Source organism: Heloderma suspectum, chromosome 8 (genome assembly GCF_057233095.1).
Source record: "Heloderma suspectum isolate Gila_16-S chromosome 8, 16-S_ref, whole genome shotgun sequence".
Taxonomy (NCBI): Eukaryota; Metazoa; Chordata; class Lepidosauria; order Squamata; family Helodermatidae; genus Heloderma; species Heloderma suspectum.
Window position 1 is genome coordinate 18,078,768 of NC_139465.1, and position 26,193 is coordinate 18,104,960.

Sequence of the window (26,193 nt, forward strand, 5' to 3'; positions counted from 1 at the left end):
CTGAGTGTTACTGCCATAAGAGAATACTATTTGTGAGCTAGAATTCCATAGCTGCATAGAACCACTCTTTTGGGAGCCAAGAGGTTTAACTGCTCATCATTTAAACTGGCCTTAGGACTCTATCAGCATTCATTCTGGTGTGGGCTGGTTGGCCACATGTAAACAATAACATTCCACCTGGAGAAGTTAAATGTCTGATTGAGCTGGCTGTCCAGCTGTGCTGGTCTTTAAGACAGAATCTGTGCAGTCACAGCGTAGCTTCCTTATCAGACACACACAAAGCAATATCCAGTATTACAGTGGTGAGAAAAAGTTTGTGAACCCCTTAGGATTGTCACATATTTCCAACCTAAAATGTTATTAGATCTTACTCTAACCCCATAATGCTAGATAAAGAACAATAGATAACCTGATTAAACAAACAAACATGATGCTTTTTCAACATTTATTTATCCACAACTGATTTAGCATTCAATATCCATGTGTGAAAAAGTGTGTGAACCTTTAGAGTCAGTACCTGGTGGCACCCCCTTGAGCAGCAATGTCTTCAAGTAAGCATTTCCTGTAGCTGTTGGTCAGTCTCTCACATCGGTTTTGAGGAATTTTGGCTCGTTCCTCCTTACAGAACTGCTTCAACTCAGTGACATTTGAGGGCTTCCTTGCATGAACAGCTCACTTCAGGTCCTGCCACAACATTTCGATAGCGTTTAGGTGTGGACTTTGACTAGGCCATTTTAAACCATGGAATTTCTTCTTCCACAGCCATTCTTTTCTAGATCTACTTGTATGTTTAGGATCATTATCTTATTGCACGACCCACTTTTGGTTCAGCCTCAGCTCATGGACAGATGGCCTGACATTCTGATACACTGCAGAATTCATGGTTGTGTCAATGATGGCAAGCCATCCAGGCCCATGACATTCCCACCACCACACTTGACGACTGGGATGAGGCTCTTCTGTTTGAACTCAGTGTTTGTTTCTCACCAAACATAACGTTTCTCATTGAAGCCAAAAAATTCTACCAGAGAACATTGTTCCAGAAGTCTTGGGGATCGTCTGTGTGATCTTTAGCGAACTTCAGACAGGCAGCAACGTTCTTTTTAGAGAGCCGTGGTTTCCTCCCGGCTATCCTCCCACGAACACCATTCTTGTTCGGCCTTTTCCTGATCGGTGAAACATGAACACTCACATCAGCCCAGGCAAGAGGAGCCTGCAGATCGTAGGATGCTCTCCTGGGCTTCTTTCGGACTCCCTGGATGATGCGCTAGTTTGTTCTTGGAGAGAATTTGGTAGGATGGCTGCTCTTGGGTAGAGTGACTGTGGTCTTGAACCTTCTCCATTTGTAGACTGTCTGTCTGACAGTGGATTGGTGGAGCCTCAAATCCTTAGAAATGATTTTGCAACCCTTTCTAGACTGATGAGCAGCAATAACTGCTTTCCTGAGATCCTCAGAGGTGTCCTTTGATCGTGGCATGAAGTGTTTCCACGCAACCGTATGGTGAAGACCAAACTCGCAAAGTTTCTGATCCTGTTATAGGGTGGGGCTTCCCAAACTCCCCCCGGAAAATCTACCTGATTACTTAAACGTAATTGCATGGTTTGACTATGTGCTGTGTGAAGAAGTATTTCCTTTTGTCTGTTCTGAATTTCCAGCCATTCAACATGGCATCTCTTAAGTCCTAAAAAAGAGATACCCAGTACTAAAAACCCTGTAAAATTGCTGTGCAACCATACTGATTTTCAGCTAGCCTAAGCCCTTTTTCTAGCATCTGCTGTTCTTATCAAACTGTCAGCTTGCAGTCAATCATCTTTTAGACTTGCATTAGCTGATGAGAATAAGTATCACTGCTGGAAACATTTACTGTTTTCTGCACCACTGGCTAAAAAGAACTCTGAACGTTCCTTTTCCCACACCAGATTGGACTTGTGACTTTAAATGCTATTGTTCTTGTTCAAATCAACCTCAAAACTCAATGGCTAGGTTAGAGCTGGAATGCTTCGGAATTGCTGTTTTCTGTGTGCAATCACAACGCATTCAGAAGAGTGTGTACAGGAATGAATTGAAAGGGAGAAATAGGTACCCCTCCTGATTATTTGTAGCTTGAAAACAACTTGTCTTCTAGTCTCAGAATCTCAACAAAAAATCATTGTAGAATGTCCAACACTGTGAATGGCAGTCTTTTCGTGTGTTTTTTTAATTCTTCCTATGGTGATTAATACAATACATTATCTTTCATTCCAGCCATTTGGTGTGAATCAGCCTGGACCTTATATTATGTATACAACTGTAGATGCAAATGGATACTTGAAAAATGGTTCAGGTAAGACTTCTTTCTGCTGGCTGGTTTTGACACCAGTTTCCTAAAGTGGGGCACATCAACCTGGGTTGTAGGAGAGGGGTTGTAGGAAAAATAAGTTCATTTATTTATTTATTTATTTATTTAATTTATCGATCGCCCATCTGGCTGGCCACCCAGCCACCCTGGGCGATGCACAACACACCATAAAACAATTTAAAACAATAAAATTCTACCATAAATATTTTTTTAAAATACCCTAACCCACCCCAAATGCCTGCCTGAACAACCACGTTTTTAATGCACGACGGAAGCTCATTAAAGAGGGGGCATGACGGAGTTCCCTAGGGAGGGAGTTCCACAGAGTGGGGGCCACCACAGAAAAGGCCCTCTCCCTTGTCCCCACCAGTCTAGCTGTCCTAGCTGATGGGACAGAGAGAAGGCCATCCGAGGCTGATCTTGTTAAGCGGCCTGTCTGGTGTTGCTGGAGGCGCTCCTTAAGATAGGCTGGGCCGGAACCATATAGGGTTTTAAAGGTCAAAACCAACACCTTGAATTTGGCCCGGAAAACAACTGGTAACCAGTGCAACTCCTTCAGCACTGGAGTGATGTGATCTCGCCGGCGGCTGCCTTTAATCAGGCGAGCCGCCGCGTTCTGTACCAGCTGCAGCTTCCGAACCGTCTTCAAGGGTAACCCCACGTAGAGCGCATTACAGTAGTCTAAACGAGAGGAGACCAGGGCATGTACTACCGATGGGAGCAGATGGTCGGGAAGGAAGGGGCGCAGCCGCCGTATCAGATGGAGTTGATACAGCGCTGTCCGGCTCACAGCTGACACCTGAGCCTCCATGGACAGCTGGGAGTCCAAAATGACCCCCAGGCTGCGGACCTGGTCTTTCAAGGGTAGCCGTACCCCATTCAACACCAGGTCAACATCCCCCAGCCTCATGGAAGGGGAATTGGAGAAAATTTGACCCATATTTCCCAAACCCACTATGGAAATATATGAGTGTAATAGGCAATGATAATAACATACAGATGTGACAGAGGGCTTTTTTGCCTATAAGAATTCAGCACATTCTAAGGAAAGTTGGCAGAGGTTTTTTTTATTGGCGAGCCACTATTTTACCTCATCTGGAGAGCCTGTATGTTACAATGGTTGATGTTGGGCCTAGAACCTAACATGGCAACTCCAGCTTGAGCTCTCTTACTTTTATTTAATTTTCTGAAGTTAACAATAACCTAACAAGTAGTGCAGATAATGGGTGGCATATGTATAAGAAGAAAACAAAATAGTCTTAGCTTAAGAGCCATTGTTCATAAAATATACACTGCTTATACCTCTTATTAAGAGGAATACCTTTATACCTTGTCCCATCACCCTCAACAAACATAACTTAAGCATTTGAATTGTTTCACAAGAGTACAGTGACAAAATATGGCTTTATAATGGGTGGGGAAGCATTTTGGGCTGGGAGCTAGATGACCCCTCACCTCCTCCTGTGCATGCTGGATGACATCAGTGGGTGGGGTCATCAAAAATACAGAAAGGTGTCTATTTGTTATAAAGTTTATATCACATAAGCACCTTTCTATATTTCTGGTTTGAGGACTGTGATTTTGTTGTCATCAGTGTAAGGAAGAAATGGTGGCCAACTTTCTAAAAACCCTTGTAAAAACCATATTTGCTGTTAATTTTTCTGCTGGTAGCTAGCTAGACTCTGTTTATGTGACTAATCAGTCCAGCGTCTTTTAGTGTGGAGAGCAGAGTTTTCCAGGATTGTGCGCTTATTTGGAGAGCCAGAAAAGTACAGTGAACTAGAATGATGAGCCTGGATGTGGGAAACCAAGGTTTGATTCCCTTTCAACTATGGAGCTCCACTTTGTGGCCTGACTTTCCTTCCAGGATTGTTGGGCGGGATACAAATCTAGAAAACTAAAATCAGTACCTTTGAGGGGAGTTACTTTTAGTAAATTACTTCAAAAAGTGCTACCACAGTATAACACTCTCTCTTTTTAAATTGGTTTTCAAAATTTCATTACGTAGGTTTCCTTATATAGATTACTTCAGGACCCTAAGGTTTTTTGTTAAAGGCCCCACCCTGAGTGTTACACAGCTATAAGCCTGCGCATTGCAGACTCAAGTCCCCCCAATAATTCACTCACCACAGTTAGAATTCTATACTGACTTAGCTAGGAACCACTTCTTTATTAAGAGCCAAAGGCTGTGATGACCCATGAATATACATAGCTGTGTTATAATTGTATTCTCCAAGAATTGTGACTTGAGGCAAATGAGTCCCCTTTTCTTGGCAGAAAAATTATGTGCATTTATTTAAGAAAAGGAGAATGGATAAAGGTTTTTAAAAAGAAACGGGAGGAAAGCTAACAGTTGTTGGCCTCCTTCTGAGGGCAGGGAGTACATGGTTAAGGCAGCTTTAAATGAAGTGTATCATGACCTTTTGGGGGGCTTAATTGCACTCATTGGGTCTGTTTATGCAGTTGTAGCTTTTTCTCTATTTTTTCACTGTACTGGTTATGAATAATAATAGACTCAGCACAATCTCAGGCTTGCAAATCTTAATATTTCAAGGGAGCTGATGCCATAAAAGTATACAGTGTTGTGGAACAGCTGGCTGCAGGTACCCATATAATTAAGCAGATTATAATAAGCATTTCATATACAGGGTGGTCATATTTTAACTGTTCAGAACTGGCAACAGACTGGTTCTCTGCATGAAAACTGTCAGTCTGGGTGGTTTTATAATCATGTTGGCTTTTAATAAAACATTTTTAGCACACAGATGGTAAGAAAAACCTGTCCCCCTGATAGAAGGACAGAGGGAGAGGTACAAAACTAGCCTGGAGGTTGAATCATGAGAGAATTAAGCTCCCTGGGAGGCAAGGCTGCTTAAACTTACAGTGAACTGACATACATAGACTAACTAGGACAATGATCAATAACAGGAATCTTTTAGTGACGTAGCATTGTACTTCGATCTAATTTGGTTGTTCATTAGTTGCAATTCTTTCAAAAGCTCATGCAGCTTGTGATGGATGTGCCATCTGAAACAAGACATTTAGATTTTACCCATGATGAGATTTCTGTTCAAGAGGTCATCTGAAATCTACATCACTCCAGCTTTGCACCATATTCATATGAGTCACTTGTGCTTCTAAAATACCCGCAACTAAAGAACATCCAAACTGCCTCCATCTGGGGTGAATGCTTTTGAAATGGCATTGTTACATCTAGGAGCGCAGGCTTTTGAGTTTCAAGCCTCATTGTAGAGATATGAGGACTTCAGCACAGCTTAGCTTGCAAAGAATGTGGCTTATTTAAGTGGATCAAATCTTGGATCATGAACGTTAGGGTGGTGAGATGATAAATCATACATCTTTTTCTCTAAAGTAAAAACTGCAAATGTTTGCAACCTTGATGGCTTAAAAATTGATCTTATAAATATATTTCATATTTCCTCAGCATTAGCAGAAACCAAATTCTAATCTAGGGATAGGGCTAAAACCAACATTATGCAAGCAGACTTTGGCTAGCAAAATGAGTTTTCCTTCCCCTTCTCCCCCATGCAGACCCCCACCCCAAATCTGCTCTGGGGATCCCAACCCTCTGGTACAGATTTGGAGGGTTTGCAGGGGGCTATGCATGTGTGTGCAATGTGATCCACTAGCAGTGTCTATTCCATTAGCACAACCCTTAGTATGATTTGAAAGTAGTTAATACTTAATTCATATTCTGCTCCAAGGAATTAAGTCCAGTCCATGTCTGGGCCCGATTCAAAGTGCTGGTATTAACCTGGCCCCAAACTGTTTAGGGCTTTGAATGTTATCTGAAGGATCTCTTTCCCCCATATTTACCTGCCCGGACCCTAAGAACATCTTCAAGGGTCCTTCTTCGGGAGCCCCTACCAAAGGAAGTGAGGTGTATGGCTACCAGGAAGCGGGCCTTTTCTGCTCTGGCACCCCAGCTGTGGAATGAGCTCCCTTGAGAGGTTTACCTGGCGCCTACATTGTGCTCTTTTGGGTGCCTGGTGAAGACCTTTTTGTCTTCCCAGCATTTTAGCATCTTAGTCTTTTAGCTTTGTTGTTTTAAATCTATTACTGTATTTATCTCAGCATTGTTGCTAGGTTTTATTCTGGTTGTATTTTTATACTGTAGTTTTAAGCTTTTATATTTTATATTGTTTTTATGCTGTACTTTGTGGTTTTAGTTTTTGTGAACCACCCAGAGAGCTTAGGCTGTTCGGCAGTGTTGAAATGTAATGAATGAATGAATGAATAAAGTATGGTACATCTACTGTGAGTTCTGGGTTTCTGAAGCGCTCTAACAGTTAACCTGAACCAGACATCCTTTCGCAGGCTTTTGCTGATGGTTCATAAACCGCTTAACTGAGAACTGGCTGAGCCAGTGATGGTTCCATGTTTTTGAGGGCCCTTGGCAAGACTCCCCCCATGGGCCCCGTCCCTCAGTGAGTCTGCCTTCTCACCACCATTGCACCAGCTGTTAGTGCTCCTCATCCCCTTTCTCAACATTGCTACCGCTTGCTTCCTTCCCAGGCAGAGATCCAATGAGCAAATAGGTGGTGGCAACTACTAATCCTCCTCCCCACCACCACTGTTGTCTGAGCCAGAGTGATAGGCAGGTGAACAAGCAGATAACAATGGTGCAGTGGAGGAGTAACTCCAGGGGGGTCCTGCTGGGAGTGGGCCTTTGGAAGGTGCCCAACCACGCCTACCTTTGACACCAACCCAGGGCTGAGCAATTCTCAATTCGAACTTGAGGGCTGAAGAAAATAAAAAGGAACTCTAACAAATACTGTCATATTTACCTCAAACTAGATCTAATTTACTTCGAGCTAGATCTAATTTACTTCGAGCGAGATCTAATTTACTTCGAGCGAGATCTAATTCACTTCGAGCTAGATCTAATTTACTTCGATCTAATCCTCCTTCTCACCACCACTGTTGTCTGAACCAGAGTGATAGGCATGTGAACAAGCAAATAGCAATGGTGAAGTGGAGGAGTAACTCCAGGGGGGTCCTGCTGGGAGTGGGCCTTTGGAAGGTGCCCAACCATGTCTACCTTTGACCAACTTGCTCACCAACCTGCTCAACCTGCTCACCAACCCAGGGCTGAAGAAACGACAAAGGAACTCTAACAAATATTGTCATATTTACTTTGAACTGGATCTAATTGCATTCAGCAAATAACAAGCAGGGCCCCAAAACAAAATATTACAGTGTATTGCTAGTGTGTATGTTGTTATCTGAGTCTGTGGCTGACAGGATGTTGGCATCAAAGACAGGAGTTCCTGCTCTGCACTTGAGTTTTACTTCATATGCAAAGTGTTTTTAAAAAAAAGAATTGTAAACATTTTTGAACATTTTAAAATGCAACCTGCCTGCATGAAGCTTCTACGTCAAATTGCATGCTTGACTTGATCTTGAAGGAGGACTGTTTAAGTCCCCCACCTCTGTCCTACAATATTAATAGTGGACTACGTTGCAAGGCTGTTGTAAGCTACTATCTCTCAGCACAGTCCGCCAACCTGCAGCGGAGTATAATGGTGAAATACCCTCTCTCAGAAATAAATAAATTTATTTGTTTGTTTGTTTGTTTATTTATTATAAGAATATAAGATTCTGAAGTATTTCTGTAGCTTCAAGCCAGAGACCCATGCTAGGTCTTTAATATAGATATATGGCAAATATATATAATTCCAAATGCTATATGGAATGCAGTGAATTCTCAAGAGACAGATTCTAATGACTTAGATGTTGTTATACCCATATAATAAAGTGGAATCAGAGTTGGAAGGTATCTTGAAGATCATCTAGGCCAAACCCCTAGTCAGTGCAAAATCTACAATGCAGCTACAGGTTCCCTGACAGATTTAGCCTCTGCTTAAATATTTCCAAAACAAGGAACCCCCACTTCCCAAGACAGTCTGTTCCACTGTCAAATTCTGACCATTAGGAAGTGTCTCCTAATGTTTAGCCAAAATCTCTTTCCTTGCAATTTCCACCCATTCATTATAGTTCTGCCTCTGCAACAACAGAGAACAAGTCCACTCCATCTTCTCCATGACAGCCTTTCAGATATTTGAAAACAGCTATCATGTTTCCCCTTAATCGTCTCTTCTCCAGGCTAAATAGGTACAGCTTTTTCAACTATTCTGCATATGCAAGTCTAGCATTGCAGCCAGTCTGCAATCAACACAAGGGACATCATATTATTTTTGAGCTGTAACTGGTAGTAACAGGTATAGCAATTGACATGGCTTGGAAAGAAAGATACGGCCTACAAAATTGTTATTGGGGTCTTCCCCAGCCCGAATGTTGCTCACTAACTTGAAACATTCATGAGTGATTAACTTTAATTTGAGCTAAAAGCAAAGTTAAGAAAAGCAACTGTAGCCACAGATCACAAAAACATCTTTCTCCTAACTATGACTTTACAGAAGTGGTTCTGTATAATAGTTATCTTGAATGATGATTCGCCATTTCAGTGCCATGTATGTGTAGGCACAGCAGCTTTTGTTGTATACCCGTTGATAAAAGAATGTGTTGTGTGGATTAGCTAAATTAAAGAATCAATCTGTGGCCAGCACCTTCTGTTCTGTACTGCATGTGGTAGCTCAGTTTCACCTTCTTAATAACTGTTCACCACACCTTAAAGAACCCCATCTCAAACACATTTAAATGCCCTTAAGTGACATTTTTACCTCCCTAGGTACTCCATCAGAGACCTCAGAATAGACATCCTCAGGAAGATAATTCCTGTAGACTATGGAGAAGCTAAGATAAGCACTCTGTACTTTATACCCTAAAATTTTCTGAAATATTGTTCATAATGTAGTTAAATCATTCCTTTTAAAGATTGTGGAAGGTTGAGTGTAAATTAGCCTTCCCAAACACGATGTCTGCCAAATGTGTTTAACTACAGCTCCTATCATCCCCAGACCACATTGTAATGGCCATATTGGCTGAGGTAATGGGAGACCAGCACATCTGGAGGACATCAGATTGGGCAATGCTGTTGATTTTCCTGATTTGCAGCCCCCAGTTCCACTTTTAAAGTCTAATTGACTACAAAACCAGGTAAACCATAAGACCATAAAATCAGGTCAGTTCGTTTTAAAGGTGCAACTGGACTCTTTTAATAAGGATTTTAAAAGAGAATTGCTGGTCATAATAATGAACTCTCAGAGTTGTGCCTTGATAGCTGTTTCTAATCCCAGCTTGAAGTACCAACAGTCCCCTCCTCCAGCCAGCAGTCCCAGTGGCACAAGAATGAGTCCCATGACATCTGACAACTCTGAGCTTCCTTTAAGAAAACTAGTGCCGACTTGTATTATTCTAGTCCTATCTTGATGGCTAGATAAGTAGTTCTATGTGTCCCGCTTTGGTTATCGGAAGGAGCCAGGGGAACTGGCTGCCCTAACCACATTAACGCAGAGATCTTGATGGCTCCTGGTGATATTTGACTTGACTCCACTGCAGCACCTTCCAGTATCTAAAGCCATCATGCCTTGTGAAACAACCCTCTGCAGAAACAGGCAGAGTTAGCAATGTGAATTGCAAACGTATGTAGGCGGAGGAGTGATGACTTGAAGCTGCTGTTGAGCTCAGCCCAGAATTAAAGCCGTATGATATATAAATATTGATGAATCTGTGAGATTAGTTTTTAAATATTAACGACCTGTTGTTTGCAAGCAGTATTATAGTCAGCTTCTTCTTGAGTGTCAGTCTTCAGTGTCACTCTGCAACCTTGCAATCACACAGAAGATGACAATGATGATGAACTTATTAGCACCTAGCACTTACTAAGCACTTAGCAATAAAACTTCAGGCAATATACTATTCTCTTCCTATGGCCTACAAGGAAAGCAAATTTTGTTTCAAAACGAAAACACAAATAGAAAATTCATCATTTTACTTCAGGCAATACATTAATAAGTAAAGAAAACAATTATTAGCACTTACATATAGCACTTCAGAGTGTTCAAAGTACTTCATACATTTCAGTAATCCTTACAACCACCTTAAAAAGTAGGCCAATACTATTATCCCTGGTTTGCAAATGGGAGGCTGACAGAGGGTGGGCGTGCCTAAGACGACCTAGTGAATTGGTAGCGGAGGTGAGATTTGAAATGGGAGCTTCCTGATTCACAACTCATTCTTTTCACTACTATGCTGCAGTAGCCATATTCAGCGGATGCTCCTTCATACGGCCATATGGGACTTGGCCCCGCAAGGGAAAAAAATGCCTTTAAATAATTAATTGCATTAAATTAATCAGTTAAATATTTCTGTGTGACCTAGGCCAAGTCACTAACTAATCTTGGTTTTCTTTTGCTTCAGTCTCTCAACAGTCTCTCTTGTCTAAGTGTCTAGTTTCAAGCTGGCTTTCTGTTCAGGCCTCTCCGATGCTGTCAGAGGCATCTGGTTTGCAGAGGGCCTGAAAACTAGAGATTCACATGATATGACTCCCTTGTTCCAGTGTTCTCAGTTAGAGGAGGGACCCAGTTACTAGTTTCACTTTGGGGGCCATCTTCTCAGGAAATTATCAGAGCTTTCAGCCAATTTCTGCAGGGGCAGTTTGAAGGCAATTTTCAGCCGGTCACATAAAGCCAGTGAACCTGGATAGGACCTGCTCCTCAGATACCTCTTAGATACCACTTACCTCCAGTTGGCTGGTTTTTCTCAATTATTATTAGGAAGGGAAGGCATAGTTCTAAACAGCAGATTCCCCACTCCCTTTGCTGTTTGTAGGAAGCCTGGTTCCTCTCACAGGCTCAGCTAGTATAAAAAGGTAAGCCTGGCCTAGTAGACTTTTATGTTGAAATTTAATACCCCATTGTCCCCTCCCTCCAAGGAATTATGTTCACACTTGTGTCTCTTCCCTCCAGGGAGCTTCCGTTGACAAACATGTTATTCCCTCAACCCCTCTTTTCTCCTCACAAAAATCCCGTGGTTAAGCTCTGAGATCGTGGCTGGGCTAGGGTCACCCAATGAGATAGCTACATAGCTGTGTAGGGATCTGAAGTGTTTAATATTTTTCAGTCAATCAAAGCTTTTAGTGTTTCAACCAAAGGTTACAACAAGCAGAGTAATAGCAAAGATAGAACATACATAGAGGAAATCAAACAAATCATATTCATTTTTAATTTCCTGCGAGGTCATAAAATTAACTCTATGCAATTGGGCTGTGAGAGCAAAATTGGCCAATGACAATAGGACTGTCTTACTTTTGGAAGTAAACAAAAAGTGTATTCTGTCAGAATTGGACCAGCTGGACCTTTTTTCAAGAAAACGATGCAAATGTTTAGAATGAATTTGGGAATAAATAGGGCAATAGAATAAGTAATGAGGCAGATCTTCCACTTTGCCACTATGGCAGGGGCAGAGTCTCGAGGCATAGGGAGTCTTGTTAAAACGCCCTTCTAAAACTGCTGTTTTCATTTGCGCCATCTTCAATCATGTGAGAGCGGATCTAAGATATTAGATCTTTTTTAAGTTTTTAATTAAAGTCAGATAGTGTTCACATTCAAATTTGAGCTTGGTCTTTGCAAACCAGGGTGCTACTGTATTACTAGACACTGAACAGAGATCCGTTTGGATAGAAACACTGTAAACCCTCTCCTTAAAGACCTCTTTGCTGTGGGCAACATTCAAACTGGTAAAATATTTAAAGGAAAAACCATAATAATGAATGTAAGAAATTAGTTTCTGAAACCAGAATAATATGTTTGATGGGTTAACTCTCATTTGTTCTAAAAGGCACAGTTTAGGTAATCTAGTTGAAGGAGAGAAAAAAGTCTTGAGCCAATAATTAAAGGCCCTGATGACCATGATAGATTTACCTGGTATTACACCAGTTTCTGAACGTAAAAATGAAGCAGGGATACACTTTGTCAAACCTAAAATTGTTCTCAGCAATTTGTTTTGGAACGTTTCCATATTATAGGAAGACTTCAAAGTCCATAACTCTCCTCCATATACAAACTGAGGGATAAGTTTTGATTTCAACTGAATTAGCATTGGGTGGATTTGGTAACCTCCCCTTGTATGCCAGAACGTCAGTAAACCATTTAGTTGTTGGTTTGTCTTTAATTTCAAGGATTTTATATGGGTGTCCCAGCCTCCTGAAGCTGAAAAAAGAACACCCAGATAACGATACGAGGATACTTGCTCAATAGGGTGGGTGTTTATTCTCCATTTGTGTAATGGGGATCTATGTCCAAAGACCATGACTTTGGTTTTCCCATAATTGATAGATATCAGGCTTTTATGGGAATATTCAGCCAGTGCTAATAGTAATCTCCATAAACCTATCTGGGTATATGAGATGAGAATCAGATCATCAGCATAAAGAAGAAAGGACAATTTCCTTTCTTCTAATTTTACTGGGAAATAAGTCACCAGTCAAATCAAAAGCTATATCATTTACAAATAGATTAAAGAGAAGAGGGGTCAGGGGACACCCCTGTTTAACTCCTCGGGATACTGCGATATTATCTGTCATGTGTCCAGCAGTAGAAAATCTCACCTGAATGTTTGAGTTTTCATGCAACAGTTGTAATAAAATCAAGAGACGTCGATCTAAATTTAGGTCTGCCAGTTTTGCCCATAACCTGTTCCTGTTAATTGAATCAAAGGCTGCTTTGAAATCAACAAATGCCACATACAATTTTGATTTTTTTAAATTTTTATACTTATTAACCAGGTGGTCAAGTACAAAACAATGGTCCACTGTTGAATAACCAGCTCAAAAACCAGTTTGTTCTTCTATAAGGATGTTATTTAGAGAGGCCCAATCCTCCAGTTTGTTCAGCAGGTGTCTGGCATATAGTTTAGCTGCAATATCAATAAGACTAATTGGCCTATAATTTGAAGGAAGATTATGGTCTCCTTTTTTGAAGATTGGAATTAGTATTCTAACCCTTTGGGAATTCCCCAAGTAGGTATATATGATCGAACAGTTTGGCCAGAATAGGCAGCCACCACTTGATGTTATATTTGATTACCTCTGCTGGGACATAGTCTTCTCCTGGGGCATTTTAGCTGGCATTGTATTAATTAATAACTCTATCTCTTTATGGAATACAGGGGGCCATGGATCTGTAGTGCCAAGGATGGAGCACAAAGGCAGATGTAATTGCGGACTATCGGCATTAAATAAAACACTGAAGTGTTTCTCCCAGTCTGTCTTTGACATCTGTGGATTTACATTAGATATATCCCTGTTTAAGCTGTTGTTTACATTCTTCCAAAAGGCTGACTTATCTTTTATCTTCATAGTATCCAAGCTATGCCAGAGATGTCTTTGAAATGTCATTTTCTTATTTCTGATTAATTCCCTGTATTCTTTTTCCTTATTCACGAATATCTCGATTATTTTAGGGAAATGGTTAGACTTCATTTTCCTAGCATAGCTTCTTACTGCTGATCGAGCCTTTCTGCAATCCAGGTCAAACCAGCTTTCTTGATATTGGCTGCAGAAAGTTCTGCATTTGCCTCTGATCAAATTAGGCTTTAGAATACTTGTTATATGCTGGTACAGAGGTACAATGTTTGCTGAAGTAACATCTAATTGTAGTATATTATTACGAAGGGATAACATCTGTCCCAATAGGAGGGTACGATTTATTGTATCCATTGTAATATTATTCCATTTAACCCTCCTTTGACCAAGTAGATTAACTCTGGCCTGGACCATTCACAGGCAAAAATCTGGAGGCTTCCATCTTCTCTAAAGAACTCGAACCTTAGAGGCTGGTGGTCACAATGGCCCGTAGGCATGACCTCAAAATTAATGAAGTTTTTAATCTTGTTCAGAGGAGCACAGGCATAATCAATTATGATTGATTATAAGTTAGGTGGCCTGCTAACTTATTTTTGTTTCCTCCAATTCTAGCATTAAAATCTCCCACTACTATAATAATAGCAAGTGGGAATTCATTTTCTAGGTAATCAAGGGCCATATCCAATTCAGTCCACTGCGAGCTAAGGGGGGCTTTTGTACTGTGGGGCGGGATATAGATGTTAATTCTGATTAGGGAAAAACTATTCCCTGACCACACCCTTACTATCAGAAGGGATGGGGCAGCTTCCACTTTGATCTGTTCAATGTAAAGCCTCCATTTTTTGGTTTATTAAGATGGCAAGGCCACCAGCTGGATGGCCCTTGGAAGAAAGCTTTTTTGCAGGGAGGGTTCTAGACGAGTAACCTTCTAGGTAGATCTTGTTTGGTTCTGTGTCCGTTATCCACATCTCCTGGATGCAGATTATATCATGTTCCTGAAGTAATTTTAGAAATTCTTTATCCTGGCTATGTGTGTTCCAGCTTGCAATATTCCATACTAAAAAAGAAAGACCCATATGTTTCAGCAAATCTTGATTTGCTGGGATTTGTCAATTGGGAAGCAAGGGCTCCGTTACTTTTTTACAGTCTGATGATGAAATAAATGGGTTCATGGGAAATGAAGTGCAGGTCAGTTTGTCCTCATATAATGGAATGCTGAGACTTCTATCTTCACCTTTACTTGGGTGGAGGGATTCAGTCTTGTCAAAAAAATGTTGTGATCTGATTACATTTGATTGTTTTTGGGGGGACATAGTGAGCTTTGTAAAAGTTGGTAGCTGGGGCTTATTCATGCCCAACTCTTCCTTGTCGAGGTATCTCATTTCTTGCCAAGCACTCTCACTACGTTTGGGACCTGGCTTGGGAATGTTGCTTTCCTGTTGGGTTTCTTCAGGTGTTCTACAATTGATCGGAAAGGGGTGGACCTTCACTTCCACCTGTACCGAACTGCGGGATAGGGGCTTAGTCATTTCAACAGCTATACCTTGCTGTGAACAGGTGCTGTGGTTCTTGACTGGAGATTGCTGGTTTACTAGGACCTGTAATCCTCTCTCTGTCTGGGGATAAGCGTAATATTGGGTAGGAGGATTTCTTCCCATGGCTTTTGAATCTTTCATGGAGCCAGTAACAGTTGACGGATCTACTGAAGGGGCAGCCGGTCTATGCGACTCAGAGTAATCCTTCGCCCCATCCTGGGAATTTAGAACTTCTGAGGCAACTTTATCCATCTGGTCATCAAGATCTCTTTCAGAGATGAGAGTCTCAGCAGGATATCTTCCTGAGCTGAGAGAGGGAAGTTACAGAAACTTTCTATTAATCCAGCCTCTTCTGGAAGAAAATATTCTTGCTGTAAATCTCTACCGTTTATAGAGGTCCCCATGCTAGTGGGGCTTTGCTGTTTTCCCTTAGGGTGTTCTTGGGTAGATGGTCTAGAGATGCAGTTTTAGATTTCACGTCTGGGGTCAGCTCCACTAGAATACCGACCGGTAGTTCAACGTGTGTAGTATTTGGCAACTTTAAGATCTTAATACTTGAGGGTCCCAGAGATATGCTGGGCCAGGTGTTTCAGAAATGCCTATTCATTCCTATGCCCTTCCTTACCAGCACATCTCTACCACTGTATATTTCTGCTGCTACACTTCTTTGGGCAAAGGTTACAACTGCACGGGCTGAGTTATAATTGTAAAAGAGATATTCAACCTTTTCAGTATCCCCTACTGTTAGGGGATTGCTGTGAAAGATTAAATTAATTTTGAAAGATGTAACTTACATTCAGTCTGGGACAGCTGGCCTGTTGGTTTTGGGTAGTTAATAAATACCAGGTTTTGTTGCATTAGCTGTAATTTCCAGGGCATGTTAATCAATGAGGTGTCTCATGTAATATCCTGTCTAGAACTGTCTATCTGAGGGGACAAAGGTTACCTTATTTGGGAATTCAACTGTGGACCATGGGTCCTGATTCACATCTATCATAACATTTGGAATTTGCTGTGGTATATTGATCATTGAGTTTGGTGAGTTGCATTCCTGTGTCTCAGACTTCTTCTTAGCCCTACTTTTGGCAGAAACAAGAGGTTTGCTCATCTAGTAGATTAAATAGCCTCTTAAAGTTAAGTCATTTTTTTTGAATGAGCAAAGCTTTGGATGTTTTTACTTTTCTTTTTAGATCTTACAACTGTCTTCCTAGATTTTATACCCCTTTTACCATTTGTTCCTTTTTCTTTCTAGATTTTAAACAGTGTTGGGGGGTACTTTGGTGACTTTGTCAGGAGGAACGGATTGAGCCCTTGGGTTAGGCCCGTTTGTAGACTTATGTTCACACTTGTGTCTCTCCCCTCCAGGGAGCTTCAGTTGACAAACATGTTATTCCCTCAACCCCTCTTTTCTCCTCACAAAAAACCCATGGTTAAGCTCTGAGATTGTGGCTGGGCTAGGGTCACCCAATGAGATAGCTACATAGCTGTGTATTGATCTGAAGTGTTTGATATTTTTTTCTTGATAAATAAGAAAGCATGAACGTTCTTAAAGTATAAATTTGTGCAGTTCTGCACAAGGGTCGCCACCTCTCCAGGATTGGCCTGAAGTCTCCAGGAATCAGTATTAATCTCCATAGTGTAACATAGGTTACATGGAGAAATGGAGTAAAGCATTATCAGGTTGGCTACATAGCAAGTTCATGCAGACACTGTAGCTTTGAATATTTAATGAAGGGACCATCCCTTCTTCATTGTTTTGGGGATATGACAGTCCCAAAGATATATGGGATATCTTTGGGATATATGAGATATCTTTGGGCACAAGGTGTGATAATGAGGCAAGAAGTGACTCAGGTGTCATTTGCTAGAGGAATGGCAGCTTAATGCTTTTGAAAAATACATTACAGGGGGAAGTCCCAATGAAGGGTTTTTGTCTGGCATACAGTATTTATCCAGAAGTGTGCATACACACAATAAAACTGTACATGTGTACTGCACACATAGTGATGCATTGACCCCACCACTGCCAACGCTTACCAGCTGCCACTGCCCATATTATTTTCACTGTTGAATCTGGTGATTTTATACATGCATTTTTTTCTAATTAAAACAAGGTCATCTGTGTATTTATGTATTTTAGAAGTACAGATTCTACTGCTTCTTTGACTGGTTCCTTTTTTGTTTAAAACAGAAGCATGCCATGGGTTTTTGTACTTCACCTTGGATGACATCTCTCTTAATAGCTGCACCCACATTATTTTGTTCTGTGCAGTTAGTAATTATCATGTGCAGGCATCTTCCAGCTGAAACTGATTTATTGTCTTCAAGTGAAAAAGGATTAGGCAAGCTTTCAGTTTTTAACAAATCTTCTTTACGTCTGGAAAAGATTGTTTAAGTTTCAAATTAATGCTTAAAGAAAGTAAAGTATTTGCAAAACTGACAAGGCTGAGCACTTGGTTCGCACGGATGTTCATGTCAGCAAGGCAGTCTCTCTTATAAGAGAAATTACAGAGGAGTAACTAACCTGTGTTAGCCCATTGTAGTGAAAACAGCAAAGCTTTGTGGCAACTTAACAAATTTATTGTGGCATGAGCAGTGCCATTCAAGCTTTTAGACCCTCTAGCCTATACTATGCAATCATTGTATTCAAAGTGCTTTGCAGAATAAAATGCTGTAAAATAAAATTATCTACATATATGGAAGAGTACAATGAGCAGCCTCTATAAACATCTGCCATTCCTTTCTGTCTCTAGAATGCTCTAATTTGTGCTTAAAGGGAGAGGGAGGGTAGTAGAAAGGGAACCTTAAAAAGATCTGCCTAATTTTTGTCTTCTTCTCATAGATTGGGGTTGGACTCGATGGTCTTATAGGCCCCTTCCAACCCTACTATTCTACGATTCTATGATTTTGCTACTGCAACCTGGTTTATTCCATTTCCAAATTGTACTTGACCATAGGAAGCCAGTGCTACTGGAACATTAGTGCAATGTGCCCTCAGCAATCCTCTCCTGTCAGATGACAGGCTTTCTTCTGCACTAGCTACAGGCCCGGTGGTGTCTTTATGGTAGTATCTATGGCATATCCATCCCTTCATCCTAGCCAGTATTCCACAGTGCCCTGAGTCATTTGAAGACTCATCCGTCCCAGGCTTTATACTGGACTGGCAGGACAAAGGATATCCTGGGAAGACCTTGTGAGTCGTTTTGCTATGGGCAACAGTGGCGACCCAAGACATCAAGTCTTGCAATTTATTTGGTCTTGTAAAGCATCAAGCCCCTTATTCAAAGGCTTACAGTACATCAGAACACAATACATATTACAATAGTTGGATCTCAAGGTAACACCATGGGTTATCCCATAAAATAATTTCCCATAAAATAAAACTCAGTTAAGTATTCTGTCCATTAACAGCCTCAGTCTCTCCTCTCCCCTCTGCCTCAAAAACAACCTTATGTAAAAACTAAACTTTGCTACTGGAGTAAATGAATACATATTTATCTGTAGTGTAGTGCAGACCAATAGAATTCTAATTTTGAGGATGAGTTTCCTGTATCCCTTTATGCTCCAGTAATACAGAAGTGAATTCTCTTAAGGGGAGGGGAGATACGATAGCGCTCTTCAAGTACTTGAAAGGTTGTCACAGAGAGGAAGGCCAGGATGTCTTCTCCATCACACCAGAGTGCAGGACATGGAATAATGGGCTCAAGTTACAGGAAGCCAGATTCCGGCTGAACATCAGGAAAAACTTCCTGACTGTTACAGCAATACGACAATGGAACCCATGACCTAGGGAGGTGGTGGGGTCTCCCACACTGGAGGCATTCAAGACGAGGCTGGACAGCCATCTGTCAGGGATGCTGTGACTTGGATTCCTGCATTGAGCAGGGGGTTGGACTCAATGGCCTTGTAGGCCCCTTCCAACTCTACTATTCTATGATTCTATGATTTTAAGACCTTCTTTTCCTCTCCGGTTAGGAAGCTCTGTCTGTAATATTTCAGAGATATCACTAATCATCATTAATTCTGTTACATATTAACCCCATGGCTCAGTCTGACAAGCATGAAAGGATGCAAGAGAATATCTCTGTCCTTAACTCCTGGGTAATTTTTCTTCTCAATTCACTGCTCTTTATGTCCTGATTCAAACTAGATTCAATGACCAATGCCTTACCACAATACTTTTATTCTTTGCCTGCAATTTTTAACCTTACTTAGCAGTCTGGCCTTTCACCTGCAGCTGAGCCAGCATCTTTGTAGCCCTTCTGGGCTTACGCAGTTTAGTAATGCTATGATTATTTAGTGCTGTTCTGGGTTCTTGAACTTATGATCTACAGTAATAGTGTGAGCTGCACACAAATAGTTTGCAGCAGTTTTGCCAATATACTTATGAAAAATACATTTTCATCAGCAGATATAGGACAGAATTGAATTGTTCGTAGAGCAGCAGGGCAATCCTCATTAGGGAGTGCTCTATCTGTACTTGAGGGGCAATGTGTGAATGCAGTATTGTCCAGATGCAGGATATTCCCTAGAAAGGGGGAAAAGGAAGATTCCGTAGACCCTGGGAGGAGACAGGGATGGCTCAGAAATGGTTGCATAGAGCACATCTTCAGTACTTTCCATAATAAAAGCTTGTTGTATCAACACCTTTAATGGAACAAAGGTAGAATCTGAGCCATGTGTCTTTTGCTTGAACTAGCATGGCATCTGTTGTACAAGCTGCTGCCAAGAATGAGAAGCGCTAGGAAACTAATAGCGATGGAATGTGGGGAACAAAGGTAAATGTAAGGGGTAACATTGGAATAGGAACATGGAGAGAAAACTCCAAGGAAGGCATATATCAGCCATAGTTGATAAAGGGATACATGACTGGGAAAGCAATGAACTAAGGCCAAGGCTGGAGCAGTCTTGTAGTTCAGTGATCATGAAGATCAGTCTAGCAGGGGAGCTGACAGCAGAGTAATTAGTAAGGAAGGTGTTGCTTCAGCAAGGACCAGACTCCAGCTAAGCAACTGTATAGGGAATGCGGATGGCACACCCCTTCCTGGTTTGTCATTAAGTCCCTGATACAGGACATGTTTCCTCCTCACAAGTAGGATTCAAGGATATTTGACATGCTGTCAGACGGGCTCTGAGCTTCTGTCTGGATGCGCTGCTGCCTTTGTTCCTGAGGGTGATCCCGATGGGTCTGAAGCAGGGGAGTGGGGCCAGTCCAGGTGCTTCGGTTCTTCTAAAGCCACAGCTGCCTCTAGTGGTGCATCACTCCTGGTAGTGGTGTCAGGAGGCCTATCAGCATCCTCTCTCACAACCACTATGACCAGAGACAGCATCCTCCTCCTCCTCAGGGAAGTCCTCAGGTTGCAGGATTGTCCTGCCATGAAAGCGATGGGATATGACAGTTGGTAAAGGTGGAAAGAATGTGGTATCAAAACTCTTAAGGCTAAAGAGAGGAGTGAAGAAGTGCAACGTGATGGGGCTGCAAAGTCATAGCTAAAAAGGAACAAGCTCTGTCCCCTTTCAAGATGGATTCCATTTTTAGGAGGGAAGGAGAGTCTTCCATCTGAAAGTAGTGGTAGAATACAGAGAAAAAGCAGTGTGCACACACCTCCCATTTCTTTCTAAATAAAAGCATATTTAAAAGAGTTAAGCAAGAATGTGAGTACTTCCACTGTAGTATACAACATTCAGACTTCAATGTCCAATTTTGCAAGCATCCCCACAAATTATATTGTGCAAACAGAAACTATTACTGTTAGTAACATTCCTCCCTTCTTGTTGCTCCCAGCCAGCCTACTGCCCTGTGTCACTTGCTTTTGTTGGCCTTTGGCTTCATAAGTTAAAGTAATTATCTCAGTGGCTTTTTGGCCCAAGGTCCTAAGGTCTCATCAAAGGGAATAATCTGTCCAGATCACCTTCTGCAAAGGTACTGTGGTACTTTTAGCTTTGTTACTGCCTTATGTCTGAATCTGCTCCACTGAAGCTTAGTCAAAAATTAGTGTTTCTTTTGGTTTTGTTTGCAGTTTTCCAGATAAATTAGAGAGTTTTTACATCTGCGGCTTTACCCTTAATCAACAGTGTCAGTATTGTGAAACTTGAAAAGGGAAAATGAAAATTTGCACAGCTGTTTTCCTTTTCATAATCACAGCCATTCTAATTTGAATAATAATGAAAGCCAGTCTGGTATTTTTGGCAGCAGTTCCAGTGACCTCTGAGGGAGGTGATGGAGCAGAAGCAAACTCCAGAATGTGGTAGAGGTGCTGCTGTAAATGTGTAGCCAGGAGGATGAGAGCCACTGTTTTCTTGACTCTCCCTCCACATCTCTTTTCAAATCAGCAACACCACTATTAGGATTCTCAAGGCCAGTTATTGTTGCTTGGAATTATAAAAGCTGTATACATTGGCTTTTCTATATGTCTTTTGCATGGGGTGTGGGGAAGTATTAAGGAACTCCAACATGGGAGAATTAAGTATTATCTCATCAGAAAGCTCTGGAAAGCTAGCAATTTGTCTAGCATGGTAACTTAGGTTTCTTTCCCCAAACGAAGTTTTCCACATAAAAATTATAAAGTCAAACCACCATATAACCATGTTTCAAAACAGCATGAGAATTGCCTGTCAAATTCTTTATGAAGTCAACAAAGACATAGAGATTAACTGGGAGTATAGGCAATGCATCCTGTGTAGGACTGAGCCATCTGGAACTTGGGCCTTTTAGAAGAGAGAAAGAATAAAACACAATTACTGAGAACACTTTTGAAATATCAGCTGTTATCATGCCCATGAATTACTAGAATTTATTATGAATTGCTAGTTTGTTACTTCATTTGAGGTCACCATTTCTGACTTCTGCCTGGTGCATGAAGGCCCAATTCACAAGCTTTCAAAATAGGGGAATTGATTTCTGTTATATAATCTTAGTTCAGCTTTTGGATCTAATCAAAAACTGCCATTTATTAATTGTCCTTCAGGTTTTGTTCTTTTGTTTTTTAAGAGAACGATGAATGACTCGATACTACCAAAAAAAATACCCCGATAACTTACTACATCAGTGCTTCCCTTAACTTGCTTCATTTGTTTGTTTTTAAAATTTGTCTCAGTTGATGTCTGTTCCTGCATACATTTTTTCAGTGAGAGAGTCTTATCTTTGTAAACAAATTATTCACATTGCTGGCAAAAGAATCTGAGAAGTGCATATATTAAACAGAACAAGGGCATGACTGAATCCTTTATAATCTAAGCTATGAAATTCATGATGGGCCATAAAAGAAGAGTTTTAAACATCTGAATGCTAATCCTCTAATACAATTGTAAATTAGGAGGTCATTTTTCAAATATGTGACACCCTTTTAGCAGGCCACTTTTTATGTGCCCTCCTGCTCCCATTGGCTAGCACCTGTTGTTATGGGGCTGTGTACCCCTCTGTAGATAACCTAATCTAACATGTATCCCTAGTCCTGTAGCAGGGTGAGCAGTGGAATACTGGAGGGGAAGAGAGTGAAATACAGGTGGAAACCAGGTAGCCACCATTATTTAATCCTGATCCATTCTGACTTTGGGGGGCACTTATATCAAGTTTGGAAATTTCTGTTCTTGGGGAAAGTAACACAATTCTAACTTGTTGGGAATTAGGGGAGAATATCCTTGAACCCACCCACCCCCCACATGCCTTTGATCTACCCAAGGAAGATACCTGGTTGTGTGACCTGAGGTTCTTGCACCAGTCCATCATTTGAGGCTCACATTGGTCACTGTCTTTGATCCCACACTCTTCTGTCTTACTTTGGCCTTTAGAGCATTAGTGGCAACTGCATGTTACCTTAGGTTTGGTTGGAAATTAGGCTGCTTGCTATCTTTAAAGGTCTGAGGTTTACCTTAGGGAATTCAAAGTCCTCCAGAGGCTATGTTACCTGCCATAAGCCCTGGCAGGTTCAGTTTTAGGATGATAGAGATAGTGGGATAGAGTCGCATCCTAGATTTATGCAGACTTTATGTTGCATGTGTGTTCCTGGTCCCCAGTGCTTTGCTGTGGAAAATAATGACCTGACCTCCCCAAATTATTGTATGCCACTTGCTAAAGCATGTGGTTGGATTCAGCTTCTTTATCTTGCTTTGTATAGAATGGAGATTTGATCAGGAAACATCACAGTTAAAAATGTTCCAGTATCTTGAAAATCCACATTTTTGCCCTAATTTTTACCTCCTTGTACTGTGGTCAATATTATTGATCCTGCTCTGCTACTGGATTTGCTTAATTGCACTAGATATCAGAAAATCATATTCATAACTGAATGACTGTGGAATGCCTTTATTCTTCTGTCTACATCCAAAACACTAAATACTGCTGGTCTTTCATGCTTTCAGACATTTCCAGCATTGTCTGGTATTTCTGTTGTGCACTGAGCATTCTTGATTGAAATTCCTATAATTGCTGAGTTTCCCTCATTTTTCCTAGCTAAGCATTGCATAGCTGCTTCAAGGAACTATGGGGGTTGCTATTAATCAAAATTCTTTAGCGGTCTAATGTTTTCTGGTATTGACATTTATTTTGTATTGATGTAAAGAATGTCAGTTTAGAATGAGCTGTGAATGTGGAAAAGGGAGGGGATGAATAGTCCTTGTAGAGTGTCCATAGCTCAGTAGCAGAACACATGCTTTGCATGTAGACTTTAATGCAGTTCTGCTGCTTTGCTCAGTAGCAGAACACATGCTTTGCATCTCTGCATCTCCAGTTAAAAGGGTCAGATAGCAAGTGATGGGAAAGATCTCTGCCCAACAACCCAGACTGGGAGTAACCTAGTTATTCCCAGTCAGAGTAGACAATACTGGGATAAATGAACATGAGGTAGCCTCCTATGTTTCTATGAAAACTAATATTGTGCACAAAGGGATGTTAATTGTGCCTAAAGATGACTTTAATACTTATTCATGGTAGGACTTTATATTGTTCAGTTCTCTTTGGAAATCTTTTTTTTTTAATTGAGAGTTATGCAGCATAACATTTTTTTAGTCACAATAATAAATGCAAGGCTCCATTTTCAGATACTTCATCATACTTTTCCTGTTGGGCATTGCATTACTCTTTGTTTATTAACTTTTCATCTTCACTGTAGTGAATATAATCGCAATTTTCACCTGGCACAAATATCTAGACTCAATAAAATTGGGCACGGGACAAGCTAGAATACAAAATGAAACCTCAAAATATGAATTAAAGATAGCAGACTTCATTGTACCCTGTCCCTTTTGCCTACTGCCATAAATTGTCAGCTCTATCACTCAATCCTAATTCTCTGATCAGCATAGTGGAAGTGAAGAGAGACATTCCAAGAGCAAAACTGACAACTCACTGGTGGTGACTTGACTTTCTAGCAACGTTTACATATTTCTGCAGATAGAAGTAGAATATTTATATATTACAGTATTAATTTTGTTTAAATATAAGTGGCCTCAGCATAGATACTCACGTACAACAGTGGCCCCTACACAATCAGCTAGGGGAGTTGTGGGACTGGCGCATTGGAATGTGCTGTGTTCAATTTCTGCTTTGGCAGTAACAAACACCCTTTGGAATCGTTGTATAGAAATTGCAATGGTTGCCATCGTGTATAAACCAGCTCTGTGTGGAAAGAAAGTTATTTTTTAACCTTGTGTTAATAGATTAAACAGTCAAGCACAAACTATAGTTTTCAGTCATGTGAATAGTGCCATTGAATGTCATTTGCTTATACTGAGATCAGTTTTGTACCAGACAGATTTGCTACTATAAACTCAGATGTGGTGGAGAACTGTTCTAGTTATCCTAAAAATCAAGTGGGAGTTCTCAATAGCTTTTAAGTATTGGAAGATCAGAAACTCAACCATGTATTAAATGTGTGAAAAGTTTTAACATTTCCCCTTTGCCATTATGTGTGTTCCTTCCATAGCTCTCCAAAAGTGTGCCTCACCTCAGGGGAATATAAAGATAGTTTTCACTTAGGAAAGGAGTGCTAGAGAGTGAATTAAGGTGTAATAAGTCATGCCTAGTTGCAGAAACAAAATTCTGACTACAAACTCCCATCTATCATGCAACTTGTAATTAATTGCATTGTAATTTTTACTTCTGCCATATCTTATTGTTTAACTTGAGGTGTTTGAGCACATCTTGAAGCACACAGAGAAAAAAATGTCATGCTTATAAACATAACAAAATTAAATGATGGGTCAAAATGGCTTATTCATCACCACTATGCTTTCAGTGTTTGTTTTTAACCAGTTTCATTTCTGTTTGTTCCCTCTGCTCATTGAAATAGTATATAGGCAAATTCAATTCCATGGTGAATATGAAAAGATTTTTAGAGTTCCTTCTCACCCTACTTAAAGTAGTAGCTAAAAGACTTAGCAAGACCCTGGTTCAAATCTTACCTTACTAAGTGGCCTTAAGCAAGAGAGATACTCTCAGCCTCAACACACTGTCTACGATATGGGGTAACAATACTGACCTACCTTACAGGATTGTTCTAAGGACTACAAGATGATGTATGGGAAGTGTTTTGAACACTTTCAAAGCGCTATATAAATGTGTAGTGTTATTTTTTTTTTCATAAATTTAGCTGAAGACCACCTAACTCAATGGTCCTGTTCCAAAAATGTATTGCTCCAAAGGCCTTAAACCATATATTCATTGTGGCATCTTTTTAATTGCATTCTAGCTGGACAGTTGAGCCAGTCAGCGCACTTTGCCCTCCAGCTTCCGTATAACGTGCTAGGCTTGGGACGCAGTGCTAACTTCCTTGATCACTTGTATGTTGGCATTCCTCGTCCGCTGGGTGAAAAGGTATGTTTAAGCCACACTTTTCATGGAACTGTATTGATATTTAGTAGAAACTAGTGTGTATTTGGTTTCCTATTCTGCTCAGGATCATGTTGGATTCATCTCAGAGGGGTGGGGTGATGAGAGCATTTTGATAAGGGTTTCAGCTTGAGAACTGCAGTTTTCAGCACTAATTTTCTAACTAAAAGGGTCATGTGAATAGGCCCAGTGGAATACTGGTAG

The 26,193-nt window shown here is 40.8% G+C and overlaps 1 protein-coding gene and 1 long non-coding RNA gene across 2 annotated transcripts in view; one reads left to right on the forward strand and one right to left on the reverse strand.

The window, feature by feature from the left end:
- ITFG1 (integrin alpha FG-GAP repeat containing 1) overlaps positions 1-26,193 on the forward strand; it is a 172,990-nt gene that overhangs the window by 129,216 nt on the left and 17,581 nt on the right. Inside the window, exons 14-15 of the mRNA XM_084813044.1 lie at positions 2,246-2,324; positions 25,850-25,974. Of these exons, the coding sequence (XP_084669170.1) occupies positions 2,246-2,324; positions 25,850-25,974 (204 nt within the window). The remainder of the gene's footprint in view (positions 1-2,245; positions 2,325-25,849; positions 25,975-26,193) is intronic.
- Positions 17,723-26,193, reverse strand: part of LOC146338885 (uncharacterized) — a 42,017-nt gene continuing 33,546 nt past the window's right edge. Inside the window, exons 2-3 of the long non-coding RNA XR_014784730.1 lie at positions 24,626-24,777; positions 17,723-20,532 (exon numbers count right to left, since the gene is read on the reverse strand). This is a non-coding gene — a long non-coding RNA (uncharacterized LOC146338885). The remainder of the gene's footprint in view (positions 20,533-24,625; positions 24,778-26,193) is intronic.